The sequence below is a fragment of the Streptopelia decaocto genome, assembly GCF_964273445.1.
Source record: "Streptopelia decaocto genome assembly, chromosome: 2".
Classification (NCBI taxonomy): Eukaryota; Metazoa; Chordata; class Aves; order Columbiformes; family Columbidae; genus Streptopelia; species Streptopelia decaocto.
Genome location: NC_138655.1, coordinates 137564880 through 137592125, shown reverse-complemented (window position 1 = coordinate 137592125; position 27246 = coordinate 137564880). Strand labels below are relative to the sequence as shown.

Here is a 27246-nt window from a genome sequence, read left to right as displayed (position 1 = left end):
TCCACCTACGAAGAATTATTATTAGAATACGAAAAATTTGGTAATAAATTAAAGCATATGAAATTCTTTTTGTTTTTTAATTTTGTTTCCTCCACCTCAGGCTCTTGGTATGACATCTTCCCAGGACAGAGCAATCATTAAAAAAAAGCTAAAGGAAATGAAAGCATCTTTGGAGAAAGCTCGCAAAGCTCAAGAGAAAATGGAAAAGCAAAGGGAAAAACTTCGGAAGAAGGAACAAGAGCAACTGCAGAGGAAATCGAAGAAAACAGACAAGTCTTCATCAGATGCAACAGAGGGCACTCATGAGCAGTGACGAGCAAAAGTGCTGCTGTTAGTAAAGTGGAGGCACTTCAGGGGAAGAGAAACTCATGTCCACCCTGGTGCCCCTTCAGCTTTCTTGCATTTGTTACACAAGAGTGTGTACAGAGAAATGGGGCTATACATAGAATGACTGGGGCAATTTATATTGTGTAGTTTTCTTTTCCTGCATATCCAGTTCACGTTCGTTGTTGTTGCCATGTGAAACAACCCCAGCCCCTCGGTTTGTTTTGTTGTTGTTGACAGCTGGCAGATTTCATATTTGTGTGGCGGTGTTTCCTTCCAAACTACTCTTCTCTATTGAGCTCTGTGTGTTTGGTCACTTCAGTAACCAGCATGATGCCGAGGAGCATGGTCCACTGCTTCACCTCCTTCTTCTGAACAGGATGACCAGTCAAAATGATTGGTGAACGTTTCTTCAGCTTGGTAAAAGGAGTTTGTGCTCTGTCCCATAGGAGCTGACTTAACTTTCTGACTGGAAGTGCAGCTTCTTTATGGTCTTTGGATACTCAGTTCTGTCTACTGGAGTAAGTTGCATCTGGCGTCAGTACCTTGAAGTGACGCTGCTCTGGAAACACAACTGTTCAGTGACTTTTTCTTATACACTGGAGATAAAGACAGGAGAGTCAATATTCCTCCTGGGTGAAAGACAGGAGGTGAAACTCTTTCTGTTAACTGTACATTAGTTAATTGAGGAAGGAGGCAACGCCTTAAATGATTATGTGGGTTTACACAGAAATCTGAGGATAACATTTATCCTTCAGATATCTGAGCAAGGATGAATTTCTTACTAGAGCACAGCGTATATAGATCTGTATAAATTTCATTGTGCTCCCAGTGTGTAGGCAACTTTCTTAATAGCACACTCTGCTTTCTTTTTCATGTGTTTTGAACAGGAAACTGGGCTTATGTTGGTTTGGGTTGGGTTTTGTTGTGTTTTGGGGTTTTTTTCCCTTTCCCAAGAAAAACACCACATCTTCAGATTCATTCTCCAGTAAGCAGTGGGAGAATAAGCTTTGTGCTGTGCTGTTATGAAGCTGTTGTTGGAAATGCTCATGAAACTCGAGTCTGCTGAAGATTTTCGGTTTTATAGAAGTGCACTTTAAGAAGAGGAAGACGAGGGATTCTGGTTAAAATTAAATTCAGTACATTGCTGTTAAGATCAATGCTGCCATGGAGGTGACAGTTACCAAATCCAAAGCTGCCATATATTAACTGTTTTGATTGATGTGTTTAAAGAATATCCCCACCAAAACCGGAATTTTTGGGCATAGGCTGCAGAATGTTTTGATGGCTTAGCAGTGGTCATATTACATCCTTCAGAGATTTCTGTTTTCCTGGTGTATGAGGCCATCGGCAAAGCCCACTGTGTGATTTTGACTCTGACAGAAGCAGGATACAGCATACACTGCATAGTGTTATTGCCTCTTAAGAGGGCTATTAAAATATTAAGTGTTTCTTCAAAAGAATGGACAGACAACAGGCAAATATCCACAGTGAGAAGCTGGAGGTATTAACTTACTGCTTTATAGTCAGAGCTAACTACGTAGCAGCATTCAGAGTTGAGAAACTCCCCTTTTGTGCATCCTGGAAGTTGCACTCTTCATCTGGTCATGCCAACCCATAAATTGTTTAAGATGTTGATGCAAAGTTAGAATCTTGAACTTAATAATTTGCCAGCCTAAAAAAATGCATATACTGAATTCTTTTGAAGAAAATGTTGTTTAGTTTGGCTTGGCTTCTCTTCTGCTCTGTACTTTATGGCATTCAGATTTGTGTCTGTAAAGTTCTCTGAAGCTCAGATTTGAAGCAGTTGGGATGCAATGTCTATAGTTACATTTCTCTTTTGATCCTAATAATGGTTTTGACATGGAAAATGATCTGCAAACTGGAAGAGCTTAGTTCATTCAAACTAATACACAATCAATCTGCTTAGCATTACCTTTATTTTTCCTTCCTAATCCAATTTCTACAAGATTCTGATGTATATTTTATTGAGATCTAAAAATGAAATTCCCGTAAAAGACACTTCCTGGTATTTCTAAAGGCTTGTGCTATTTTTCTTGAGATGATAGACCACTGGCAAAAAATACACCTGCTAACATGAATTCCACATTGCGGTGAATCTTTCTGCACTCTTTGTAGGAGAAAAGTTATAAAAATGTTTAACAACATCATAAAACTAGCATTCTGTTATTTTAGGAGGTTATCAATTTATATTTGAGTAAGAGAAGTTATCTGGAAGAAACTGGAAATTTAATACGTTAAATATCATGTTGATAAATGCATTTGATGATTATTTTCTGTTTAAATTATGTTTACATTGTAGTCACGTGTAAGTGGTTGTATATAGCAATCTAAGGTGGTGTCCCTGTTCTGTGTTCTTTGTTTTCTTGGAAACTGGAGCAGACTGCTTGGCATTATACCTTGAGTTTTCATTCTTGCTGCTTAGAACAGTGCCTAGTTAATCTCTTCATTAATCAGATTCCTGTTCTGCAGAACAACTAATTCAACTTAAGTCCTTTAAGTATTCAGGGGGGGTTTATTGCTTTGTGGTAATGTTATTTTGTTAGACTAAAAAAAAAAAAAAATAGAAAAACAAAAGAAGCAAACAAACAAACCCCTAACTTAAACATAAAATGCGTTTTGATCAACACATGAAGACTAAGCAAACCAAGCAATGTCAAGAGTTTCGCTCTTTTCTGTGATAAAAGAGATTTATGTGGTTCCTTTTTATTAAGTATGGTAACCCATTTTGGGGATGTGCAGAAATGTCACTGCGTAGCAGATGTAAAGACTGGTGCAGTTGGAAACTGTTACTGTTCCATAGGATCTTGAAAGTCATGTTGCATTTTTCCCCCTTGTGTTGTGTAATGACATATATGAAATAGAAGACGTGTCATCATTCTTAACTTAAACTTCCCGTAAACCAATGCTAAGTCAGACTAATATGAGGTTTTATGTAATAAGAAGAAACAAATATTCCATGCTAAATGACTGGAAAGGGCTTCCCATTTGGCTCACCCGTAGATGTGTTGCCTGCTTTTGCGTATTGATTTGTGGAGCTGAAGCAATGCTGAGTGCTGACCATGGGAGGCCGGTTCTGTGAACACCAGTTCTGCTCATTGCTGTGATATTGCTGGGTTGTGAATATATCCAGCCTCTGAGAAGATGAAGAAAAGAGAGGTAGCAAAAAATGGAGCTCTGAAAAATACAAAATAAAAGATGCAACACTGCAGGTCACTTTAGTCCTAAAAAAAATGTAGTGTTTATACTGAGATTGTGGGAAGAGTGGTGACTCCTTGCTCTGTCCAAATTGTTTTGCAGAGTCACCTGTTGTGCCACAACTTTAGTCTGCTGTGGGGGTACCACAAGAATCAAGTTTTTACTGGAATTACTGAGCAGCTTTCCTCTGAAGCTTGCCCGTCCTCAGCTCTCATCAACATTCAGAGGTGCTTGACTCTGAGCATCAGGGTTTCTTATACTTCATTGCTTCCATCGAAGCCTCTCGTCCTCCTGAGCTGCTCCACCTTCACCTCCTGGCTCACATGCTGATGAGTAAGAGGTTGAAAACGTTGTGCGATTTTTAAAAATTAATTGTGTTCCACTTTTAAGTCAGAGAAAAAAATTCCACTCTTGTCAATAGTGCAGAATCCAGTTCTACAGTAGGAAGGAAGAAGATTGTAATTTAGCTGGGTCTGGCCAAGAAGTACCATTCCAGGTACCATCAGAACACTGAAAATCAGAAGGAAAGGTTTGCACAGATCCAGCTGTAATTCATTACAGAATCTGCAGCGCAGTCTATGCTGTTTCTCAATGCAGAAATTCAGAGGAATTTTGCAAGAATGAAGTCCTGTGTTGGTTTCTTAGCCAAGTATTTACAGAGAGAAAATATTGTCAAGGCAAAAGCAAAGCCTGATCTCGCTCTTTTTAGGTGTGACTTTGTCCCCTGCATTATCATCAAACTAAGTGATGGAGGGACTGGACCCTCTTAATAATGCCTCCCTCATTCTGTACTCTCCCTCACTTGAAAACCTCAGGAAACCTATGTCGTGGTCCAAAACACTGAAGAAACAGTGCACATAATTAATTAAGTTGTAAATCTTTAACAGTCAAAATGGGCAGAGATGGTTTGAGGTTAGTTTTGTTAAATTAGTGATTGAAAATAATGACATCAGTTAGTGTTTTTAGAAATGTTTAAGTGATTTGTGGTTTGATTCCTCTTTAAATAAATGCGTATGAGTTTGTGCGTGTGCATACACGTGTGCGTACACAGGTGTCCATGCAGATTCACACTGCAGGAGTAGCAGCTGGGGCTGTGGCGCAGGGTCTGCGCTGTCGGCAGAGGGGCCCGGGACTGTCTGCAAGCTCGGGGGAGCAACGTGCTGCCCCTGAGTCTCGCCGTGGTCACCCCTGGCTGTGCTGGGGGCTCTGCTCACTCTGCTTGTGGGGTTTTATGCCTTTTGCAGATCAGAAGATTTCTTTGAAGTTTTCTTAAAACCATATACATAATGGTCTTGTGCAGGTCCTGCACACCCTCCTCAGTTTTTCTGGGGTGAGAGGCTGGCAGGATTGATTCATCGGAGTGTCAGTGTTCTAGGAAGGAAACCCTTTTTTATATTTTTATCCCTAATTTGGATTTCTGTTGGAGCGGTTTGAGCAGCTGGTTTTTGAGCAGGATCGTGAGTGACATCCGAGGTGGCTTACCCACTCGCCACAGATCACACAGTCCCTTGTGTTAACCTCCCGTATGTATTTCACTGGATTTTTTTGCGCCTGTAGACCTGGCTTTTCAAAGCTGTGACACCTTATCCATGACATTGAGCCCCCAATCCCTCTTTATAAAACAATCTGTTACTAATTACCACTGCTGACTGTGGTACTTTTGCCGTTGGCATCGAGTAATGATTTTAAAGATGTGCGAGCAGTGAGAACGGGAAGGTTTGGTGTGAGTGCCCTGGGTTGCCTGTTTGGGAAGTTTGGACTGCATTAGGAACAAGCCGTGGGGTTTGTGAAAGCTGTTCTGCTGTTGGGCAGCTTGCTCCTTCCAGAGCGAGGAGAGCTGAGGAGGGCTGGCAGCTCAGGACATCGGGTCCAACCCACATCACCCACGAGCCTGAGCCTCCTGCCGGGGCTGCAGCAGGAGCTTTGTCACCAGCACCAGTGGAAGCGGGTTCAGGCTCCGATGCAGAAGCATCCAAAGGGAAGAGAGATCTCTGGACACCAGACGTTAAGGAGTAACCAGCCCTTTTGAACTGGGGAGTGCACAGGGAACCTCCTGCCTCCATACTTTCCCATCCACATTTACTGTCTGAACGACCACTTCTGTATTTTCCAGTCACGTTGCAATGGTAACTCGCTGGTCACTGACAAGTGTTAGACATGTTGCTAGAGGACCAGGCAGCTAAAAAAACTACGATGCACTGTGCTCACTGTAAAAATTGGCTTCTTACATTGTTTCTTTTTATATGGTTGAAGAGGTGGTTGCGCTTCAGTTGTTTTCCTTTTATTTTTTTAAAGAGGTCAAATGTATATGAAGTGCATGTTATCCTAAACTTTTTGTTTGTACATCTTGGTGTCTGATCATCTGCATGAAAGACACAGTAGTGCCATGTCTGAGCTTGTTCTCTTGTGCTTGGTTGATATGAACTTCTCTAGATGGTTGAGTTTTCCCCAAAATAACTTTGGTTAATATTTACTTATTGGGAGACATCAAAACAAAACATCATGGTGGCCCTTTGGTTTTCTTACAGTTTAAATACAAACAACAAAGCCTTGTGGTTTAAAGTTAATTTGTTAGTGTAAATAAATTTCTTGCCAATGAGTATTATTGTTGTTAGACAACGAATGCAATAAAATGAGAAATCCTGAATCTTTATTAGAATTTGTACTGAGTCCTCACTTTCCTGCCCGTTTGTTGGTCATTCCAGAAGAAATAACAAATGGGGAGCACAACTGGACAGCTGTTGCGCCGGGTGTCACACTGGGGGAGGGGACACATGGACCTTGCCCTGCTTGTTCTTCCTTCTACTCAGTGCCGAAGATTACTTTAATCCCAGCTCTTGGCCAAATTGGCATGATTCACAGGCCTCGGAGTGGATCTTATTTACAATCTGTAATTATGTAAAAATAAGTAAAAAAACCCAAAAAGAATAAGGAAAGATAACGGCCTTTTTTCTTGATATGCAGTTGAGATGTTGTGTGCCATCTTCTGCTGCAGGTTGATGTGAAAATAGGCTGCCTTCCTGCTCACACTGGTCAACGTTTCTCTCTTTAAAAGACCTTGATTAGTTTTGGTATATAAAAACATTTTACACTCAAGGTTAGTTATAATGGGCATTTTATACATTCAAAGTACAGCAGTTCTGTCTTTTAATTTAATGTGTCTTTATTCATTTGATTTTATTAAAGCATTAAATTGGGGAAAAGCAGACAGCACAGACTGTCCAATTTGTGTAGTCATTTCAGCGGATTTACATCTGGCAGAATCTAGGCCAAATACTCTGCACTTCATCTGTGCAACCCAGGATGTGTTTCCCAGTGGCTCAAATCATAAATCTTACTTTCCGCTAATATAGCCACCACCTGCAAGAAGATAAAAGAATCCTCAGTCCATAAAATTATTATATTAATTAAAACGGGTATATAAAGAGGCTGTAAATCCACAACTGACATGTAAAATGTGTCTGCTCAGCAGCTTCCTAAGCCTGGAGGCATCTATACATCTATCCCTGTTGTGTGAATTGTTTCAAATCCCTGCCGTTTGGTTTCCAAATGCCCAGAACCGCTCCGGGCTCCACAGAGCTCATACAAGGTGATGGGTGATGTCTCCTCTGGGAGGGCAGCCTGGACATTCCCTCCGCATGTTCCCTTGTCGGTGGGAGGTTGGGCTTGCGGTGCATCCTCGTCCACTGCTCTTTCTCCCCCGAGGCCGCTGCTGCGTTGTACCGAGGGGTGGAAGCTTTGCTCCAGCACGGCTTTAGCTGCAGAACGCGTCTGCTGTCTGTCCTGTCCAGCACCACTTCAATGCACAGTGGCCCAGCTTCAATTCCCACCCCTGCACTGCGAGGCAGGACACCTTTAGGGTAGGGTGGCATGGGCTTCCAACCCTCCTTGCCTCTGGTTAAAAGTCAAAGTTTCATTACCAGTAGGAACAGATACTAAATCCTACCTATGATCTCTCCCCTCTCAAATGCTTTAGGAAAAAAAAAGGCCCGTCGCTTGCACATGTTTCTCTTTGTGGGCAGAGTGCTGGGAAAACCTCCAGTATAGGAGCAGTTAAAAAAAAAAAAAGAGAAAAAAAACTTATTCACGAGTGAACACATTATTTTCTGAAAGACCAAAACCAACAAAAAAATAGAAGTTCGACAACATCCAACAATATGTAGATTTGCTCATCTGAAGATGTTCTAAGCTATTGGAAAATACAGAAGTAATGTTTTGATGGGTTACTTCTACTAGTGCCAAGGGAATCCCAGCTGTTACGCTTCTACAACCACAGAGTAAATCCAGGAGCCAGCAGCGTGACTGGCTGGTGTTTCAGCTGTGTTAACACCACTGTTGCAAAACCTCAAGTCTTTAGAAGGCGGTATTTAATTTACTTGAGAACAAATAGTGGCACAAGCCTAAATAATTATTTTAAAATTCTAGTGCGGGACATTGATGGCTAATCATGAACAAATTAATACCCCAGCCTTTCCTTATTGTGAGAACTTCCTTCAGAGCAGTATTTTTCTGCCTGGGCTCTCGGAATGTCATCTGTTCCTCAAGGCTGAAAATGGATTATGAGTTCCTGTAGGAAAGCACGCTGCTTTCCAGTTGAAAACGTCCTGCTGGGAGAGAAGCTGCTAAGGAAGGAGCAGCAAACCCGAGCTACAATCAATTACATTCTCGAGTGCTTGGTGCAGTCAGCTGATGCTGAAGCCAAGTCCAGCAAAGGAATGAGACGAAAGTTGCCCTGGTTCAGGGCCAGCTCAGCTGTCTGCGCGCCAGGGTTAGCAAAAGATTTGAACCGTGATCTGAATGGATAAGTCCCTGTCACCAAAGCCTCCATAGGCAGGCACTAAACCCTGAGCAGCGCTCAAGTCCCCAGATCAACTGTGGGCATTTTGGAGAGGAGCTGTGAACACGGTTTGTGCACAGACCTGCTAAGGCAGGGCCATGCCCAAGAGACGAGGTCAATCAGCTGCCTGGTTAACCCTGAAGTCTCCCCCTCCAGCCATTGCCAGACCCCTGCAGCATGTGCTATTTGTACACAAAACAACACAAACACCAGCAACCACTCTTGCTGCAGGGATGATGGAGTTGTCTGGCATGGCAGCAGTGGGATGCTGCCAGTGTCGGGAAAGGCACAGTGACTGAGACAACACACCACAGGCTCATTTCTTAAACCTCGCACAACCTCTTGTGCCCAGGGATGTACCTGACACCACAGTGTCCCTGCCAGTGAGCCAGTGGCAGTGCAGGGGCCCGGGCTGGAGGAGATGCAGCAAGACCCACAGCCGACTGCAGCTGTGCAGAGAAAGCGGTGGCACCGTCCCTCCCACACTGCAACACAGCCCCAGCCACAAGCCCGGGCACCGCTCCTTGCTCCAGTTAGAGCTGTCCTTGTCCCTCAGAAAGTGGCAATAACACCTTTGTATCAATGGATGAAAGCCATGAGGCTTGTTTGTGCTAGAAAGGAACAGCACAGGAATCAAGAGATGTCAGCACACGCATTTGCTGTTCAGGGCCAAGCCATACCCTGCAGTAATGCATCCTTTAGCCGGAAGAGCAAAACCCAAAGACAGATGAACGTTCACACACACTCTGACTCCTGTCTCAGTGTTCAGGTCACTTCAGAGCAGGTTATTTGCTCTGTCTTGTAGGCAGAAGCATGCTTGTGTTTGCAAAGTCCTGAATTTTCCACACACTCACCAGATTAGAGGAGGCCACGGCTAGTGGTGAAACAAATTGCAGCAGGGACACCGGAACAGCAATTAGCACCCAGGGTCGGGCTCCTTCTCCTCCTGAGCTCACACTTCACGAGCAGCCAGCCCTTCTTCTCCACGCAGCGGGGGAAAGGCAGCAGCGAGGCAACGCTACCGCGTCAGCAGAGGGGATGGTGGCCGCCAGCAGGAGCTGCTCTGCGAGCAAGGACATCTTTGCTAATGAATGAAGAGCTCAGTCCACAGGCAGGAAACCAAGTGGTGGCTCAAACAGGGGCTTCTGCAAGACTCAGGTCTCGTTGTAAAGCACAATGCTGATTCCCAGCTTCAAAGGACTCTCTATTCAGCAATTGCTAACTACCACCACTCTAAAAATATAAATCAACAGAAACTTTAACAGGTCTTCTCGCAGTGCACAACATGATCAGTAACTGCTGGATAAACGTCAAGGGACACGTGTTCCTGCTGCACGGACACACAGCGGGAAGCAGCTCCACACAGACTGGACCACAGAACGCACATGACCCACATTTGGAGGTAGTCACTGTGGCAAAGCACCCAAAAATGCTCCCTTTGCTGTGACAAACAACAGTAACTGCTAAAGAACTTCTCACCAAAGGTGCTTGGGAGTTGTTTCCCACCCTTTAAGGAAAAAACAAAAGGCTTTTTTAAAGTCCCTTTTCAAGACTTATGAAGAAACCACTTCAAAGTGAGCCCCCCCTCCCTCTTTTCTTAGTACGATTAAGACATTTATGAAACTGAAAAAACGTTAGGAAATGGCTTGAAGGGGGAAAAGGGAAGAAATGAGACTGAACTATCCATTTATTCTGCTTCCAGTTATTTTGGAAGCACTAGGGAAAGCCAACAGGAAATTTTGGAAGAAGGACCCTTAGCACAGTCCCTAGGAAGGCCCAAAGGTCGGTGAGAAGAAAGCACACCACACAGGTAGTTAGCAATTCTCATTTACAAAATCAGTATTCTCAGGGGAAAAAACAAAACAAAACACAAGGAAAACCACAAATGTCACACAGAAATTCAGTCGCAACAGATAGTTCAATGTGTGATGGTTCAGTCATGTGTAATTTGAATTTAAACTTAAAGGTTACCCTTTGTTCCTGACATGGGCTCCTCCACATTACACAAAGAAACTAATTTCTCACCTTCAATTCCATTTCCTCTACTATTGCATAAAATTCTCATTTGGTGAGGAAGGCTAAAATACATTTCCATGGCTCTAGTTAACCTTTACTGGAACAGTCTTGTTGTTAGCAAGTCTAGCAGAAACTAGGTGAGTTCCCAAGCAATTAAATCCTCTCCACTGCAGCAGCCCTTACCCCCGAGACGAGCTATAGCTCACAGTAGAGAGCTCTGTGGAAGACTGTGCCGATGAGCAGCTTTCCCTCGTAGACAGATGCCACCGAGGTTCCCCGCAGCACGGAGCCGTCGTTGGAATAGACGCACGTCACCACCGGCTCCTCCGAGAGGATGTTCTGGATGCGCAGGACCTGCAGAGGAGGGGGACACGTCTACTGAAACAGCCGTGGCTGAAAATCCTCCATGGTGGAGGGAACATCAATCGGTATGTTAATTTCAGCAAATGAGGTTGATCAGCTGCTGGTAACTGCAACCAAGTGATTTGTGTGATAGGACCACAAATTTTGCTTCAGCGAAGCATGGTCCATGGAGACTGTTTATTTTTTTTTAAGTAGTTGCACAACAGAGTCTCCAACCCAGTAAGCAAAAAAGGCAGTCATTCCCAGCACTAGGCATATGCACAGTTTTTTTCCAGCCTAAAAGTTACTTAATATCTTCTATTTTCGTGCTTTTTTCCAGACAGACATAAACCTACTGCTATCACACATGATAATTTTGCCTTATGGGAAGTTGCAGACAAGGCTGAAATCAAATGGACACCAACCAGTCACCTGCACTGGCAGCTGCAGCACACTGATGCCAGTGCCTCATTGATTTCAGGAGGAAAGAAGAATAACAGTGTCACCTACTGATGAACTGCACTTACACAGATAAATGATTCCACTGTGAACATTTCTGGTCATGCTTTGCACTCAATTATTTTTTGTTTGGCACAGAGATGCCGGCTCAGTAATTAACACAGTTCATCAAAATCTGATTGTGCAGCCAGAGCTGCATAGAAAGCAGCCTGGGGAGTCTAGAATGTCCGAGCTACTGGGTGGAAATGATTCAGTTGTCTCCTAAGGATCTGAATTAGTTAGTGAGGAAATGCTGTTCAGCTTTCCATACGAGAGCAGAAGCTATAAGCTGGGAGCCAAGGCTGGCCAGGCTCTCCTCTATGTAATGCAGAGTTAAGTTACACCAGGGCAATGTGAACAGAGCAACTTTCTTGCACAGACATAGCCAAGAGACCCGTGACATCTCCCAAAAGGCACCTCAGAGCCAGGTGGATTTTCAGGATCGTTGTAGAGCAGCTTCATCCCATCGGGATGACCTCCTAGCCAGACATCTCCAGTGTGAGGGTCAACAGACAAGTTGTCAACCATAGTGTCCAGCTGCAGCGTCTATCCATCACAGAGGAAAAAGAAGAAAAAAAGAGAAGTTAAAGCAATTACAAGTCCTGGAAGCTAACTGTAACATCATCAATAGGCTTGTCCCTAACTTAGACTGATTTTTTAAAAATTATTTGCTCCCTTAGTGCTGTTTTTCTTGCCCCCCAGTATGCCTCATCCCCTCCTCCATGTCATGATAAGCCTCCCTGCTGTGCTGAGCCTCCCCATCGGCTCAGTCCCACCAAGCCTCATGTTGGTTACTTCATTGCTTTGTGGTCTGAGCCCCACTGACTGGGCAGACTCCACTGTGGCTCTACAGCCCAGCATCCCGCACTGGTTAATGGTGTGAGAGTGGAAGACCCGGAGCTCTTACAGGGCACACAGCACCTCTGCAAACTCACAGCAGGAGCCATCCAGAACAGAACTTCACACACAATCAGGCCAAAATCTCAAGCATTCCTGGAGACTAATCTGTCCAAAATTCATATATGCCTCTTTTTTATGAAACAGCAGCAGCTTACCTTTACATGCGTTAAACTCCAATTAGCATGTTTTTCCATAACATGGATATTATGATCAAATACATCTGCAACATAGATGTACCTTCAAAAGAAAGAGCCTCTTAGCAATGTGTATGAGTAAGCAGACACCAAAACCAGACAGTTCCTCCCATGCAAGCCCAGCTCTTCCCACGAGGAATGCCAGCCCACAGATCTCACATAGTGATAGCAAGCGATTGCAAGCAGGTCACAGGGCACTAGAGTGAAGCCAACCTGCTGAGACGCTAATGCAGCTTCTCAGTGTGCCAGTTCTTCTTTACGACACTGAAGCAGGCCTTGGATTGTGAGATCCGCAAACATGCTTTTTTTTTAAATTTAAGATGACCTGTCTACACCACAGGACTGGTTAGTTCAGTCACACAGACTTTAAGACTGTAGAGCATTCCCCACTTGCAGAAATTCTGTCCCATGTATCCTTGTAACCAATACACACAAATTTCTGTATCAGCTGGTTAAAATGCAACAACCTTTGATCTTATTGTATATAAACCACCAGGCAAAGCAGCAAACACTGCCTCTAGTTATAGACCAAGACATGCAACTTGTGTTCTACAAACCCTCTGTATTGCTTACATTGGACAGGTAGCACCTGTAATACACCTTGTATTACACAACCTGGTTTAGACACTTGACCCCAGCAGTACCACATGTACAAGTTAGGATTTTGGGATTCTTTCGGGTGATTGAACAAACTCAAAGGCAAGGAGAAACTTACTTTCTGTCAGGTGAAATGTTAATTCCATTGGCTGAATAAAACCCAGATGCTACTTCTTTAACTTCTTTTGGACTGTAGTAAACAACATTTGACCAAGTTAAACCCAAGAGTATCTCCAGAAACATCAAGATATAGTCAGAGAAGTAGTGGTCATTGGTAGCATAGAAGCTGTCTGGTCCCACAGCTACTATATCATTCACACTAAAAAAAAATAAAAAGAGAGGAAGAAAAAAAACTAAATAATGAAATGAGAGGTACAAAGGAGCACTGTAGGACTGCCCAGAGTCCAGCCAGGACATGGGAATCCCACAAATAATAAGGAGCTGCAACTACAGATGTTACTTCAGATAAACACCAACCTATTTAGATCCTTTTTACTTCTATTTTCTTTTACATGAACCAGGACTGTGTAGTGCTGAGACCTGGACAGGACTATAGGGTATCAGCTAGAGATCCAGCTACCTGTCCATAAGCCCAAGGAAATTTTTCTCTCTTTTGATTACATTCAACTGGACACCAGAGAACAGGTAGGAGTTGTGACAACTCTATCTATCATGCTCTGTTTCTCTTACAACCATTTTGCAGTAGGACAGACCAAGAAAATTTTGTATGCAAAAGAAAAAGGAAAAATAAAAAAGCTAAAAGTATGTTTAGAGTGTAGCGAATTCAGAATAATAGAATATCTGAAGATTCATATCTGCAATGACCTGAGAGTAGGCTACACGACAGGAGAAACGGATGCCAAGCTAATTCACTGGCATCAACCACAGCAGTGCTTAAGATGGATTTAGTGATACATCTATTAAAAGTATCATTTACAGAAGAGATTGTAGTCATATAGGGTTTGATTACACAGATAAGAAGTAATCAATAACAGAAATGGGAAAGCTGGTTAAAGAGGATATATTAATAACACCCTAAACCCAAAATCATCCTACTTTAGATTTTACCAAAGTAGCTTGTTCTTCTGGGAAAAGGTGGTATGTGGCTCCAATACCTTGTCAGGAGGTCATGTCGAATGGTTTTCACATGTACTAGAGCATTGTCATCTTCTACAAATTTAAACAATTCTACTGTACTCTTCTGATGGGGATGATTCACAACAAAGAGGTACACGGTGTCATCTAAAAAAAAAAAAAGAAACAGAAACAGCTGAATTTCACCAGTTCTTTGCAACAGTTTGTTGAGCACTCTCAGCTCTGAGCAGCCTCCAGCACAGAGCACGTGTTGCGTTTGGTGCCCTTCCCTCATGGCTCTTTAGAGGCCAAAGGACAAGTACCAAAGCAATGCAAGATGCTACTGCACCTGGCTCCAGACCTCCAGCTACTCTTCTCCTGGGCTCACTCTACAGGGAGCTGCTGTATAAACTACGTTTTTGCTATTTCTGCCAAGGAAGAAAGAAATTATGGCTCCATCCTTGTGCCCAAGGCACTGGATTTTGCAGTCTGATGCAGTGCAGTGACTAGTTTAGACTGGTTTATTTACTACATCCCCTGACCAAGCTGGAGGAGTATCCTCCTTCTGTACTCTGTATAAGGCTGCAGTCCCTCTGCCCAGCCGTGCTGGTAAGGCCCTAAATTAGCCACCACCAATGTCTCCAACAGCTTCCCTTAAAAGGTGACTGTATGGGGATGCAGACCAAGCTGCACCAATAGTTCTCTTTCTCTTAGTATTTGCAGACTTCCAATTACCCCGCTAAAACTCCCAGTGAAAGGACAGGGAAAAAGAGAGGAAGGAGAGCACGAAGAGTATTTTGTTGGTCTTAGAGATGAGAACATGTCTTAGCTACAGAGTACCAGAGATTTTGGTAATTTGCAAAGCTTCGATAATTTATAATTTAGCCACAAAAGTCTGTGTCTGGTCACTACTAGTTGGTGGAACACACATCTCCTGAAAACCCTTGACCCCAGGGTGAGACAGATGTAAACTGGTAAAACAAACTTTGTGTGATTTTTAACTCCTTACACTCTTCACATGTTTTCTTTCTTTTCAATACACAGGACATCTTTCTGTCTCAGACAGTCTGTGAGTATGTGCAAAGGTGTTTGCTTTAGCAGCTGCCTTTAGAAAAGAGCCCCAAAAAAATAAAATATCCAGACATCTTTTTCTGTCCCAGCAAGCGCAGGCTATTGCAGGTGGAATGCAAGGCCACAAAGGTGTTTCTATTTCTCATCTTTAGGCTGAGATTCAACACCACCACAGGCTAAAGGTCTCTTTACCTTTGTCTATGTAGGTGCTGATCCCATGAGGGACAAATGATGCCAGATCAAACCCTCGGCTGATTCTCAGTTCCACTGCTTTGGGATTGTCTTCATTCAAATCCATCAAAAAGATTTCACCTGGCTTGTCCAGTTCAGGGTTCTTTAATCCTGGATATTTCAAGCCCTGTAAAATAAAATCAAAATCAATAGGAAAATCATTCCTGAATAAAAGGTAAAGGGAAGCATCACAAGGCTGAAAACATGGAGCCTTGTTTGGGCTTGCAAGCACACATCAGGATGTCATAGAATAGAATCACAGAATCATTTTGGTTTGAAAAGACCTTTAAGATCATTGAGTCCAAGTGTTAACCTAACACTGTCAGGTCCACCTCTAAACCATGTCCCTAAAACCTCATCTACACATCTTTTAAACACCTCCAAGGATGGTGACTCAACCGCTTCCCTGGGCAGCCTGTTCCAGTGCTTCACAACCCTTTCCAGGAAAAAAGGTTTTCTTAATATCCAACCTAAACCTCCCCTGGTGCAAACTGAGGTCATTTCCTCTCATGCTATCATTTATTACTTGGGAGACGAGACCAACACCTCCATTCTACAACCTCCTGTCAGGTAGTTGTAGACAGCGATAAGGTCTCCCATTTCTCCAGGCTGAACAGCCCCAGTTCCCTCAGCTGCTCCTCATCAGACTTGTGCTCCAAACCCATCACCGGCTTCGTTGCCCTTCCCTGAACTCTCTTCAGCACCTCCATGTCTTTCCTGTAGTGAGGAGCCCAAAACTCAACACAGGATTTGAGGTGCGACCTCACCAGTGCCGAGTACAGTGGGACGATCATTCCCCAATCCTGCTGGCCACAATATTTCTGACACAAGCCCTCTGCTTCTGCCCCCTGTGCTACAATGGCAGCAGAGGGACCAGCTCTGCCCCAGTCCCAGCGCAGAGGGACCCAGTTGCAGGGAGCACAAGCAGCCATGTACAAGGCAGCGCCTGCCACCCACTGCAGCCACCCTCCAGGTGGGTGCTCCCCATATGTCAAACCACCCTGCAAACAGACAGGCTGTGGGGACAAACTGGGAGCACAGCACCACAGAATGCATCCAATGGCGTCAAGCCACGGGGAGCAGCAGCAGCACAACAGCTCACAATTTCTGGCATGACTTTTGCAACGTTATCATTCCCTGGGTGTCCCTGGAGCACACAGATGAAAACATAAGCTTTTGTTTTAGAAAGTATTCACTAGCCATCCTGAGTGCAAAGAAAAGCTTGAAAACCTATGTTCTAAAGGCTAAAAAAAAAAACCACCAGGAACAACAAAATCAACACACCTCAACTGATTTTTTTTTCTTTTTAAGGTAGGGAATTAACACACCTTCTTAACAAGGGAGAGGTTTGAAATTTCAGCATTTCAAGGAAGCAGGATGGAAGAAATTCAAGGTTACATGGGCAGACAAGTCAGTGCAATAGGAAACGTGTCAGAGTTACCACCATCACTTCAGTGTTGAGAACTGCACTTGCTCAAGCAGAAGGAAACTCTGGCTAAGCTGACAGAAGTCTGGGTCGTTCCTATGGAGCCAGCCAGTCATGTAGAAAAAAAGAGCCCATCCTACAATTTTTACCTACGGTTTCTGTAGATAAGGAAGCAGCAAGGCCTGCATAGGAAGGAGTACAGCACTTACGGAGCTGATGAAAGCCAGTCCATTGGGAAGTATGTCGATATCTTCTGAGCCAGCTTCTGCAAGACAGAGATAAACAGGCCTCTTCAGACAACATTAAATATGTCCCATTGAATAAACCTCCTTTTTAGTACAGTTCCAGGTCTCATGAATGCCTCTTTCTGATATGACTGCACAAGCTATGAAGTTCAGCAGAAGAGTTCGCATCGCATTAGCAGTGGTAGCAGAAGGCAGCAGCATGCTGGGTTAGCAAACACTACTGGGGTTCACCTCTTTCTGGGGGCTCAGGGGTGCCCTGCAGTGGCCGGGCCGTCTCCTGCTCCATGTGCCCCAGGGCGGCACGGGATGAATCTCCCACTTCTGACAACAGTGTTCTGCAACCAGCAGTTACCGCAGACGACAAGATTTTTCAGGTGAGACCCACACCATCGCTCAGCCTGCACTCTTGCATAAGGCAGCTCTGGCAGTTGCGCACACTAATTCTCCTAGTTGAGCTGAGACGCTTCGCTAAGATGGATTGCCCAATATTTAATTAAAGCTCTCAAGTGACAGAGAACCTACTATATCTTTAACAGCTAAGGGCTTTAATAGTTAGACCACACTTAACTGCAGGTAATCATTACCAATATTGCCATTTCCTGTACTATTTTTCCTTGCCATGAAAGAAAAGGAAAAAGGAAGAAAGAGGAGGGAAGGGAAAGGGGAAGGGAGAAGAGAAAAGGGAAAGGAACTTTTTTAAAGCCCTTTATTAAGAACATTGCAGTAATTTTAGGCTTTGATAAAGAGCTCCATAGACCTTTTAGTCTGATGCTGAAGCAAATCTGCCATCCCACATTCTCACCGCTCCCCTAAGAAGCCTTCCCTCTCCCAATCACCAGCACAACCAGCATTCCCCACAAGCCACTTTCCAGATGATAGATGATGGAGCAAACCTACTTGGGAGCATTTGCTTCAAGAAGGAAGTTGTTCTGCAGGTTTTCTTTAACAGAGCCACCAACACAAAGGTTTTCACCCAGCTTGTCCCACTTTTCCACACCCCCTCCTGCCTGGCCACAGACCACCGGCGTGACCTTAACATGGTTCACACCATCTCCAGCATCTCAGCACCTCCTCCTGAGAGAGTGCCTGCAGATTCTAGTTGGGTTTATTGTTTGCTTTTATGTAACTCCTATTTGCTTTTATGTAACTCCTACACTGGTTCGGCCACGCTGTAATTCATCTTGTGGTCACTGAACGGCCCTTGTGGGGAGGAACCAGATCCCCAAATTCGCCCGTCCAGGCAAGTTCCTGCCCAGCTCAGCCCTGGGGAGATGCAGTGGCACAACTTCTCCCAGAGGGACAGGGACAGCTCCTCTTCAGCCTCAGCCAGCCCCTGCTCCACCACAAGCATGCATTTTCCAACTAAAATTCTGAATTTGGGTTGTTGAGGGTTTTTTTTTTCCAGCTTGGCTCACACCCTGGTTTAAGCAACAAGCTCCTTTTCTTTGCCTCAGCTCTTGGTCTCTCCAAGTCTTGGTCAATTTGTAAGATGGGGTTAGCAGTGATTCCCCACTTCCTGGGATTGCTGCAAAAATAACAACATTAATAAATGCTGAGAGGCTCTATTACCATGGTGATCTGAGCTGGACAGACAGCTTTTACTGGCAGACTATGCTGGTGAGTGAATAAACAGAGATATAATAATTTAGTGCTACTGAATTAGTGAGGCTGCCAAGCAGAAAGATGAGCAGGCTAATTGGGAGCAGATAATTAAAAGTACGAGTTTCTGGCGGAAGGAGAGTAATGAGAGCTTCGCACCCCACTACTTCAGAAGAAACTGCCCAGAAAAGCACATTTTGGCTACTTCTCAGTCAGGTCCTGGTTTGTGTGGAAGAGAGAGAGCGCTGTCAGAAGAGCAGAGAAATGCTGATTCAGCACAATCCTGCTGCGCCAGCACAGCGGAGACAGCAAAGAAGGGACAGACACACAGACATGGGCAAGCTCCTGGGCTCTCCTGCAGGCCACATTTTGGGAAGGCTCTGGGCTGCGGTCACAGGCGCTATATAGACTCATAGAACAGCTGGAAGGGTTGGAAGGGACCTTTAAAGGTCATCTAGTCCAACTACCCTGCAATGAGCAGGGACATCTTCAACCAGATCAGTTTGCTCAGAGAGAGTTAGGAACTGATTTATTAGGTACCAGCTACCTGCACTATAATATTGGTTAATTGTATCACCAAGCCCGTCTTGTCCATGGCATTAACTGAAGAGGTGGCATTAAAAAAAAAAAAAATACACCAAGAAAAATTACTGCTTACCCTAGAAATGTGGGGGTTTTTGTTATTTATTTTATGTTAGTATGATGTATTCCACAGGTGCGTCTAACAGAAAACCACCTGGATTTAATGTCCAAAAGCAAGTGACTATTTCACCTACACTCCCTTAATTGTTCCCAGATGCAAGTATTTCTAGTAATTTCTACAGTAGCTTCTTGAACTTTAGGAACTAGTACAGGACATATGGTCAGTTTATTATAAACCACTAACATGATTAGACACTAATAAAATTCAGAAGATACTGCTTATTCTACAAATACAGCCTTTCCTATGTATTTGTCAATGAGGTTTAGGACAAGCTGTGATTTTTTATTGATTTGTTCAATGTTTGCATCTGTGTTTACATTGCACAATATTCCCAAGGCAGAGCAGATCAAAGTCTTAAAAAAAAACAAAAGAGAGACACAGAAAAGATGAAATTGTGCAGAAAGAAAAGGCTCCACTAGAGAATTTTTTGACTTACTCAGGGTTTGCTTCCTTTACTATAGATGCACTTTTAACATGGTTACAACAGACTGTACCAGATGCCTGTTCTTCTATGTACAGAATGGATAGTTTATTTTGTTCAGAGTTGATCCAGCTCATTACCTATGTCCCACTTACTTAAGAGTTCAGAAGGACTGTTTTAAACACTGAAATAAAGGCAGATTATTTATTCAACTTTATACTGTCATTTTAAAGGAAAAGGCTCAGAGGACCAAGAGGTCCATGTAGAAAGATATCCTTACACAAAGTCACACACAAGAGCAACCTCACAGATCTGAGTACAGCAAACCCCTGGTCTGAACAGCGCTACCTGGGCAGTATCTAGATATTTGGGCTCCTTGATCTCTCTGAGTAATATGCCCCCGCCCCCTCCCCAGTCATAGTGAATGAATTTTGGAAGACATTTGCACGAACATGCAAACTTTTAAGTTTGCACAAATCCTTTTTTATTTCTCTTTCTGCCACATTGGACCTGCTGAATTAACTTTTGGCATTTTAATTTTTCCAAAGAGCAGCTAATGACAGAGCGAAGGCAAAGCAAGGTGCAGGGGTCCATGTGAAGGGACTGGGTTTCAGGAGCACAGCAAGAAGAGGAAACGAAGTTCTGTAAATGGATCCACTGCCACCTCTGAGCAGAGCCAGGTTCTCAGAACTCACCTAATCTCCACGTAAATGTCAGGCACCGAAACTGAGTTATTGTTTGGAAATTAAACACAATTGTATTTGCAATTTCCAGCTTTTCTTCTTTCCTCAACAGAGCAATCATGCTGCAAAATGTCTTTGTAAAGATTGCAACAGTGATATGCTTAAAAGAATTACTCAGAAATGACTTTTCTATTAATCACCATCAAACAAGCATTATTCAGAGTCTTGTATGAGTAAATTTCAGCTCAATCTAAAAGACCTGGAACATTTTTTCAAATGCAATTTCTCAGGCACATCACCTCAGGCAAAGGAACTGTGCACATGCTCATTCGTGGCAGTAATTTGACTTTACAAAGATGATCGATTCCTGACACAAGGAAAAAGCAACACTTATGAAATCAACACAGTGACTCAGCAAGCTCAAAGGCAAGGCTTTAATAAAGCTCATTCAATGACTTTCACACATGCAAAATCCAGGCAAATTTCAACAGAATTCAAGACATAGCCAAAAATAATAAGGAGGAGAAAACTCCCAGTCACTAAGCCTGTATTAAATTCAAAAATTCTAATTTGGGGGAAAGACACAAAAAAAGTCATCAATTTTAAAGCTTAAAGGGAGGAAAAAAAAAAAAAAAGAGAGAGAGAGAAACATTGCCATGTGTTAAACACATGACCCAAAGTACAAAGTCAACATACCAGCTGCCCTGTTAAACCTCTTGCAAACCACACTAAGATGACAAATATGACCCCTTGCTCTTTGAAACCACACAGCTGAATTATGCAACCACACCGAGCTCCTGGCTGCTGTTCGTAAGGTGCGGTACCAGCCATCTCCAAAATCTCCTCATGTCAATGAGGTGCTAAGGCAGGCCAATGCGGCTGGTGTTCAGCAGCCGCTCCTTCACCCCATGCCGGTGGCTTTCTCCCGGAGCCGCCACCCTGGCACCACATCCTGCCTTCAAGAGGTCACCAGCTCACCTGTGGGCACCTGCCTGAAGAACCAAGCACACCCTAATCTAAAAGCCAAATGATTTCCTCAGTGGCTGAGCAAAAGAGGAGTGTTTGTAAGGTACTCACTTCCACGGAAAGGAACGGAAACATTAAATACCAAAGGCAAAAATATTACACCAAACTGGCTAGTTTTTCAGTATCATTTTCTTTCTGCAGTTTCTCCCTACCTCGAAGTCCAACAAATGAAAGCCAAATTAGCACTTTGCTTTCAGGATAAGGCTTGGAAGCTGGCTTTAAGAAGCAGTTGCAAAATAAGGCTCGACAAAAGCAGTGCACTCAGTTATTTTGAGCACGTACCGATCCCTTCAATGAGCCGGCAGTTCGGGAGGGTTACTGGGGCTATTTCCCGCGAAGCATTGAGTTTGTTCCTGCAAGAGCAAAGAGCAGGGTTAACAGCACACAGCCAGTTTTAAAGCAGGTAACATTTCTAGAATAGCTTTATCTTAGTTTTATTGTCTGTCATGAAGAAGCAACAAATCAGCTGTAAAATACTGAATAAGCAAAACCCAGAACTGACAACATCAATCGCTCCAAATCACTGCAATACTTGCAGAATATCGTGATTCTCCTACACTGAATATCTTCAGGAACCTGACTTGATTCATGAGCTTCAGAAACAAGCTTCCATGACCCACACAGCTCAAATGATAACACAGCCACACTTTCTTCAGGTTTCAGCCACCTAAATATAGTAGCAACCCTGCAGTTAGGACCAGCATTTCAGATGAGGAAAGAGAGACCTTCTACCCCAACCCACTGGCTATTTTTGGTGACCAGGCCACCAGTGGCTGCACTGTCTTCGTTTCTTACCCCACACCCAAAAGCAGCGATCGCATTACTGCAAGACAGGACTACCATTTCCTAACAGGCAGGACTTGGAAGTAAAATTTTCACCAATTACCCCACCCCTTCCTCTTCTCTCCTGGTACCCACCCAGAGCACTATCCTTCAGCAGTGCTTATTTCATTCCTGGATACCCACAAAACTCAATCTCTGGCTCACTCTTTACTGGACAAGCAGATACAGACGGGTACCTGCACATTTCTCCATCTCCTCCATATCAAGTTGTCTGCAAGTCTATATGAAAGGCATCTCACTACCAGGACTGCTGTGTTTGACCACGGTGGTCTGCAGTGCCATAAGCAAATATGTTGTGTTTCTATGTAAAAATGTCAAGCTAGTGTACTGGAATATTTATTTCTTTTTAATTTTTATTTTTATCTCCCCCCCCCCCCCCAAGAAAGCTTTTAAACTAATGTAGTTACTCCTTTGCGTGCCTATCATACATGTTGAGGCTGTACTGCCTCAAACCACAGGAAATTCTGAATGCAAAGATCCCATAGCAAAACCTAGCTATGTTTATGTCGTAGTTTCAGGCATAAACTAAACAGCAGTTTATATATAAATACGCAATACAGCTGAGCACTGTGTGGGATGTCAGTCCTGCGTTTTTTTAATCACTTAATTCTGAATTCTAAATTTCTTTGATGCTGTATCATTGACACAAGTTGTTAACATGAGACAAGGGAAAGGAGCCAAGTTACACTCTCCCAAGCCCTCTTCCCTACCTCAGAGGTCCTGACAGCAAACTGCAGCGGCTCCCAGCCCTCAAGCAGCAAAGGAGGGATATCAGCTCCCCCCTCACCATCCCTACACAGCAGAACCCACTAAGCCCCCGAAGCTGGAGGGGGGTGATCATGCCCAAAGTTTGCCCTGCTGCCTGCTCAGGGCTTTTCCCTTTCCCATTTGCATCGGCTTTCCCTGGGCAGATCTCAAGCGTCCCTGTGCCCCAAGCACAGCAGGAACTCAGCCAGCAGCCAGCGAGGGCTGATGATATCCCGACAGCATTCCCAGGGAAACACTTCATGGGCTGGAATGAGAGTAATTCAAAAGAACACCGGTCACAAGCCTGCAGTGTATACAGAGGCTTTTCCAAAATGTGTCAGTTTATCTAGCTCAGCCAGCCTTAGCTGCTAAGCCAGATGGCCTAGATAACTAACTGGCCGTACTGAAAACACAGTGGACCTGCAAACTGTGGGGAATGCAACTTCAAAAAGAGCAGGAATTTTCTCACTTGGTGGAACCCCAGTGCACAGCACTGCCTCCCATCCAGTTCTTCTTTCCAGCTTCAGCCTTCCACCTGCTGTCCCGCTTGGGGGCACACAGACCACAGGCATTCCCTTTCCCTCAGCAGATTTCTGTCTTTCAGTTTTTCTCAAGATGTGCCAGTCCCAGGTCTTGGGTTTGCTGGGGTTTTTTCCTTATTTATGGGGTTTTTTTATTTGTTTGGTGGTTTGGGGGTTTTTAGGGGTTTTGTTGTTGCTGTTGTTTTTGTTTGGTTGGTTGGTTGGTTGGTTGGATTTTTTTGTCCTGACAGGACTGAACACCACTTCTCATTTTTGTATCCCCTCCCAATTATTTTAAAACCGTCAGCATCTTTCTGGAAGCACACTGCTATTTTGAACATATTATGCAAGCTGAGCACCATATTAATGAAGAGTGTTACAAAATTATAACATTGTGTGTGTGTGTATATAAATATATATGAACAATAATATCATAGCATAGTATAATTCACATTCAGATTTTACAAATTAGCTCACACCTTTCTTCAGAGAAGAATTAGCAAATTAAATTGTCAGTAGGGGAATCGGTGTAATTTCAGTTGGTAAGAACTTCACCTGTTTTCTGCTGCACAAGCACTACTCAAGTCCATTTGGTAGCTATCAGCAGTATGATAGATGCATAAGCAAACCTCATTTAAGAATAATTAAGTTTGTAAGAGATTTGTAATAATTCTTCAAGCCTTATCTTTTAAGCATTTCATGGATTCTTGTGTCATACTATCTAGATGCAACATACCAAACTAAGAAGGAAAAGCAAAAAGTTTTTGCTGGATTCCTGCCTTCTGGGGAGGGGAGATGGATAACAGAGAGGCCTGGCAAGAGTTAACACTATCCACAGTTTCTCCTCTCAAGGCTGTGTTAAATGATTTTAGAGTACTTTGTTATCTAAAGATGTGTGTTTCCAAACTCCGCAACCGTCTTAAGACCGCTGCTATGCTGCAATTTGCTGAAAACACAGCACACAGGAAAAACCCACAGAGAGCTACAGAGACAGGGGGATCCTGTTTCCATCAGGAGATTCTGCTTTACCAGATTCCCAATATTTCATTTGTTCATTTGATTTGCAGGGGACATAGGGTCCCCTGGTCTTCACGCTGCTTTGAAACGGCTCATCCCACTAAAACCTGGGAGCATTTTCTGGTTCTGCCACTCCAGCTTGTGCAACTCCAGGGCAGGAGGGTCATGTAACCACCCCAGTTATCACCAGCGCTTGTGGTGGATTTAATTCAAGATGCAGACATCCATGTGAGGTACCTGAGTCCAGGGAGTATAAGTCTCTTTTTGTAATTAGCTACAATTACTACCTACCCAAAGATCAGTTAGATGGATGTTGTTGCTTTAAGGTCAGGCATTTGGAGTCCTTGTGGACATGAGCAAAATTCTAATGATGTAGCTGCCTTGCAACACAGTAATTTACTATCACTTTTGTGGCCGGAAACAACCAGTTTGTGTTTACTAGCTTTCAGTTCAGAAACTGCTGCAACACTAGTGTTCATATTCACACCTCACTGCCCGTCAGCATGATTTGGCTGGGTATTTTAGCTACTAGAGAGAGAGGTCGCAACTTACAATCGCAGAAGTCTGTGCTCCTTCAGAGAAAACCTCGTGTACACATGGGCTATTGTTATCCAGCGGTCAGCTTTGGTAGAAAATAATGCAAGTTTCTGGCAACCCAATTTCCACTTACTGTTTTGCCAATTGACAGAAAATGAAGTAAATCTGAAGACAGTGTTTTTGGCATATCCCTGTGAGCTGCATTCTGTGCAAAAACAGAGGTACCAGCCCCTCGGACACAGGGCACCCTCTCTCTTTGGCCCCCTTGACACCAGCTTCTTGCCAGGCAGGATTTCACATCCCCTTACTGAAAGGGCGTTTCTAGTGCATAAATGCTTCTGAAGGGGCACAGCTGAGCAAGCCAGTGCCCAGCCTTTCTCTGGGGAAAACCAGTTCCCTTCATGATGATAGCGATGGCAGTGGTGATGAACTTTTACCTGCTGGCCCCAACCGTGCTTGTGCAAGGGCATCTATTCGCTAAGTCACGCTCCAGATGCGGAGCTGAAGTGCCCCCACGCTCGGAGGGGTGCACCCGCCACCCCTGCCCGTCTCGGTCCCGTGGCGGGCACCGGCTGCCACCCCTCAGCTGCGGGCTCCGCTCAGTCCCATCCCGCACCGCCAACAACGGGACACGCAGCTCCGACACCCCGCAGTCCATCCCGCCCGGGGTCCCCGGTACCCCCGGCTGCCCGCAACCCCGTTAACCTCCGGGACAGCGGCGCCGCGCCCCGTGCGCCCGGGAACCGCCCCCGTTCCCCGCTCCCGCTGCGCGACTCCCGGCGACGCCGCACGGCCCGCGGCGGCAGGGCGGCTCACCGAAAGGCCAGCAGCCGCTCGGCCACCAAGGCTGCCGCGATCCCGACGAGAGCCACCGCCAGCAGCTTCCCCATGGCCGCTCCCCGCTGCTCCCCGCTCCCCCGCGCCGCGTCCCGTCCCGTCCCGTCCCGCCCCGCCCCTCCGCGCCGCCCCGGGCCGCCTCCGGTGCAGAGCGCTGAACGCAGCGCGACAACCCCCTGTGTTCCCCCGCCCCGGCCCGCCCGAACCGGGGGCGGAAAAGCCTAACTCTCCCTGCGGACACGGCTCTGTCAGCCCGCTGGCCCGGCCAACAAGTTGCAGGTGCGGGGATAGCGGGGAGAACGGCAGAAGGAGGAGCCAGAGCTGCTCTGTGGACTCCGTGGGCTCCGTGTTACTGCACTCCTGTGAAAGACAAGTGGACCAAGTGTCAGATTCTGTTATTTAAAAAAAAATAAAAGAAGTGTTGTATAAAAGTACCTGTGTTAGGCAAAGACTGCATGGTGCAGAATGCACAAGTGCTCCACGTACACCTCTATGCAGAGATATACAAGTTTCCCCCCTAAATGATGTTAGCTCTCACTGCCACGCTCCCTCCAACAGCTTTCTTCTCCATGCAGAAGGACTACAGGAGCCACCATGGTTGCCTTCTGGGTCCCACATGCAGGATCCTTTTGCATCAGCTGCAGCATTGGCCTCCCTGTGCTTTCTGCTTTGTGGAGAACACACCTTCCTGGATCGATGCAACTCAGCAACTATCTTTCCGTTCTCTGCACAGTGAATGCCCTCACCTGCAAGGCTCACGTGCCTTTGCACTTTTCTGAATGGCTGAGAAATCACAAAAAAGCTCGTCTCTGCTCTTCTTGCCGTTGTCCCTAAGGCCAAGCAGATGCTCCACACTTCAAGCAAAGCATGGCAGGGAAGAGGAGGAAATACAAGTCACTGTTTCCTCCCCCTCAGTTTTGGAATATCGATTTTCCTCTTTCTCAACCTTGATTAATTTGGAATTACAGGTAGGTGGGACTTACTTTTTTGGGGGCAGGGACATGGGCTGTTTTTTTGCCTGTCCATACAAATCTCACTCTAATGAAGTCTGCTTCAATCCAAGTATGTGGTGGGATGGGTGGGAAGCAATGTTTAAAGTTTTGGGATATTGGGATGACAAAATAAAGTTCAGCAGCTACCATTAAAAGCTAGCATTTATTAATGCTGCCAATCCCCCTATAGGCATGGACTTTGCCTTCCCTATGAATACATGTACCTTTAGAAAATATATTCCATGGCATAGATGAGATCGTGAAACATTGTGCCTTATTTTGAATGTATCATTCAATAGTGTGAAAAGGCTTAGACAAGAATGATTTTTATCTCAGCTTGCTACAG

At 44.5% G+C, this 27246-nt stretch overlaps 2 protein-coding genes across 10 annotated transcripts in view; one reads left to right on the top strand and one right to left on the bottom strand.

The window, feature by feature from the left end:
- The window catches only part of PPP1R9A (protein phosphatase 1 regulatory subunit 9A), a 143869-nt gene extending 137673 nt beyond the window's left edge, over positions 1–6196 (top strand). For all 5 annotated transcript variants that reach the window (XM_082044356.1, XM_082044357.1, XM_082044353.1 and 2 more), the window contains one exon: positions 101–6196. In XM_082044356.1, coding sequence (XP_081900482.1) covers positions 101–313 — 213 coding nt within the window. In that variant the 3' untranslated portion in view covers positions 314–6196. The remainder of the gene's footprint in view (positions 1–100) is intronic.
- A 132-nt stretch (positions 6197–6328) lies between these two features.
- On the bottom strand, positions 6329–26035 carry LOC309435718 (serum paraoxonase/arylesterase 2). Of its 5 annotated transcripts, XR_014183218.1 has the most exons (11): positions 22960–23054; positions 21689–21759; positions 16939–16994; positions 15265–15430; positions 14043–14169; positions 13046–13246; positions 12292–12373; positions 11654–11782; positions 10580–10750; positions 9235–9443; positions 6329–6903 (listed from the first exon to the last, which is right to left on the bottom strand). XR_014183218.1 is itself a non-coding variant. In XM_082044359.1 (10 exons), the coding sequence occupies exons 1-9, from the start codon at positions 23037–23039 to the stop codon at positions 10592–10594; spliced, it is 1071 nt and encodes a 356-aa protein (XP_081900485.1). In that variant the 5' UTR covers positions 23040–23054; the 3' UTR covers positions 8183–9443; positions 10580–10591. The 5 variants fall into 5 exon arrangements, 4 of the variants coding, with proteins under 4 accessions (XP_081900485.1, XP_081900486.1, XP_081900487.1 ...); XM_082044359.1 differs by lacking the exon at positions 6329–6903 and having other exon boundaries at positions 8183–9443; XM_082044360.1 differs by lacking the exons at positions 6329–6903; positions 9235–9443 and adding an exon at positions 9451–9613.
- Positions 26036–27246: the final 1211 nt, after the last annotated feature.

Bases quoted from the DNA above. Each gene is read 5' to 3' on its own strand.
- LOC309435718 (XM_082044359.1), bottom strand. From the start codon at position 23,039: ATGGTGAGGGGGGAGCTGATATCCCTCCTTTGCTGCTTGAGGGCTGGG. The intron at 14,170-15,264 runs GTAAAGAGACCT...TTTTTTTTTTAG, and splicing joins CAGCACCTACATAGACAAAG to ATGACACCGTGTACCTCTTT. The intron at 13,247-14,042 runs GTATTGGAGCCA...ATTTTTTTTTAG, and splicing joins CGACATGACCTCCTGACAAG to TGTGAATGATATAGTAGCTG.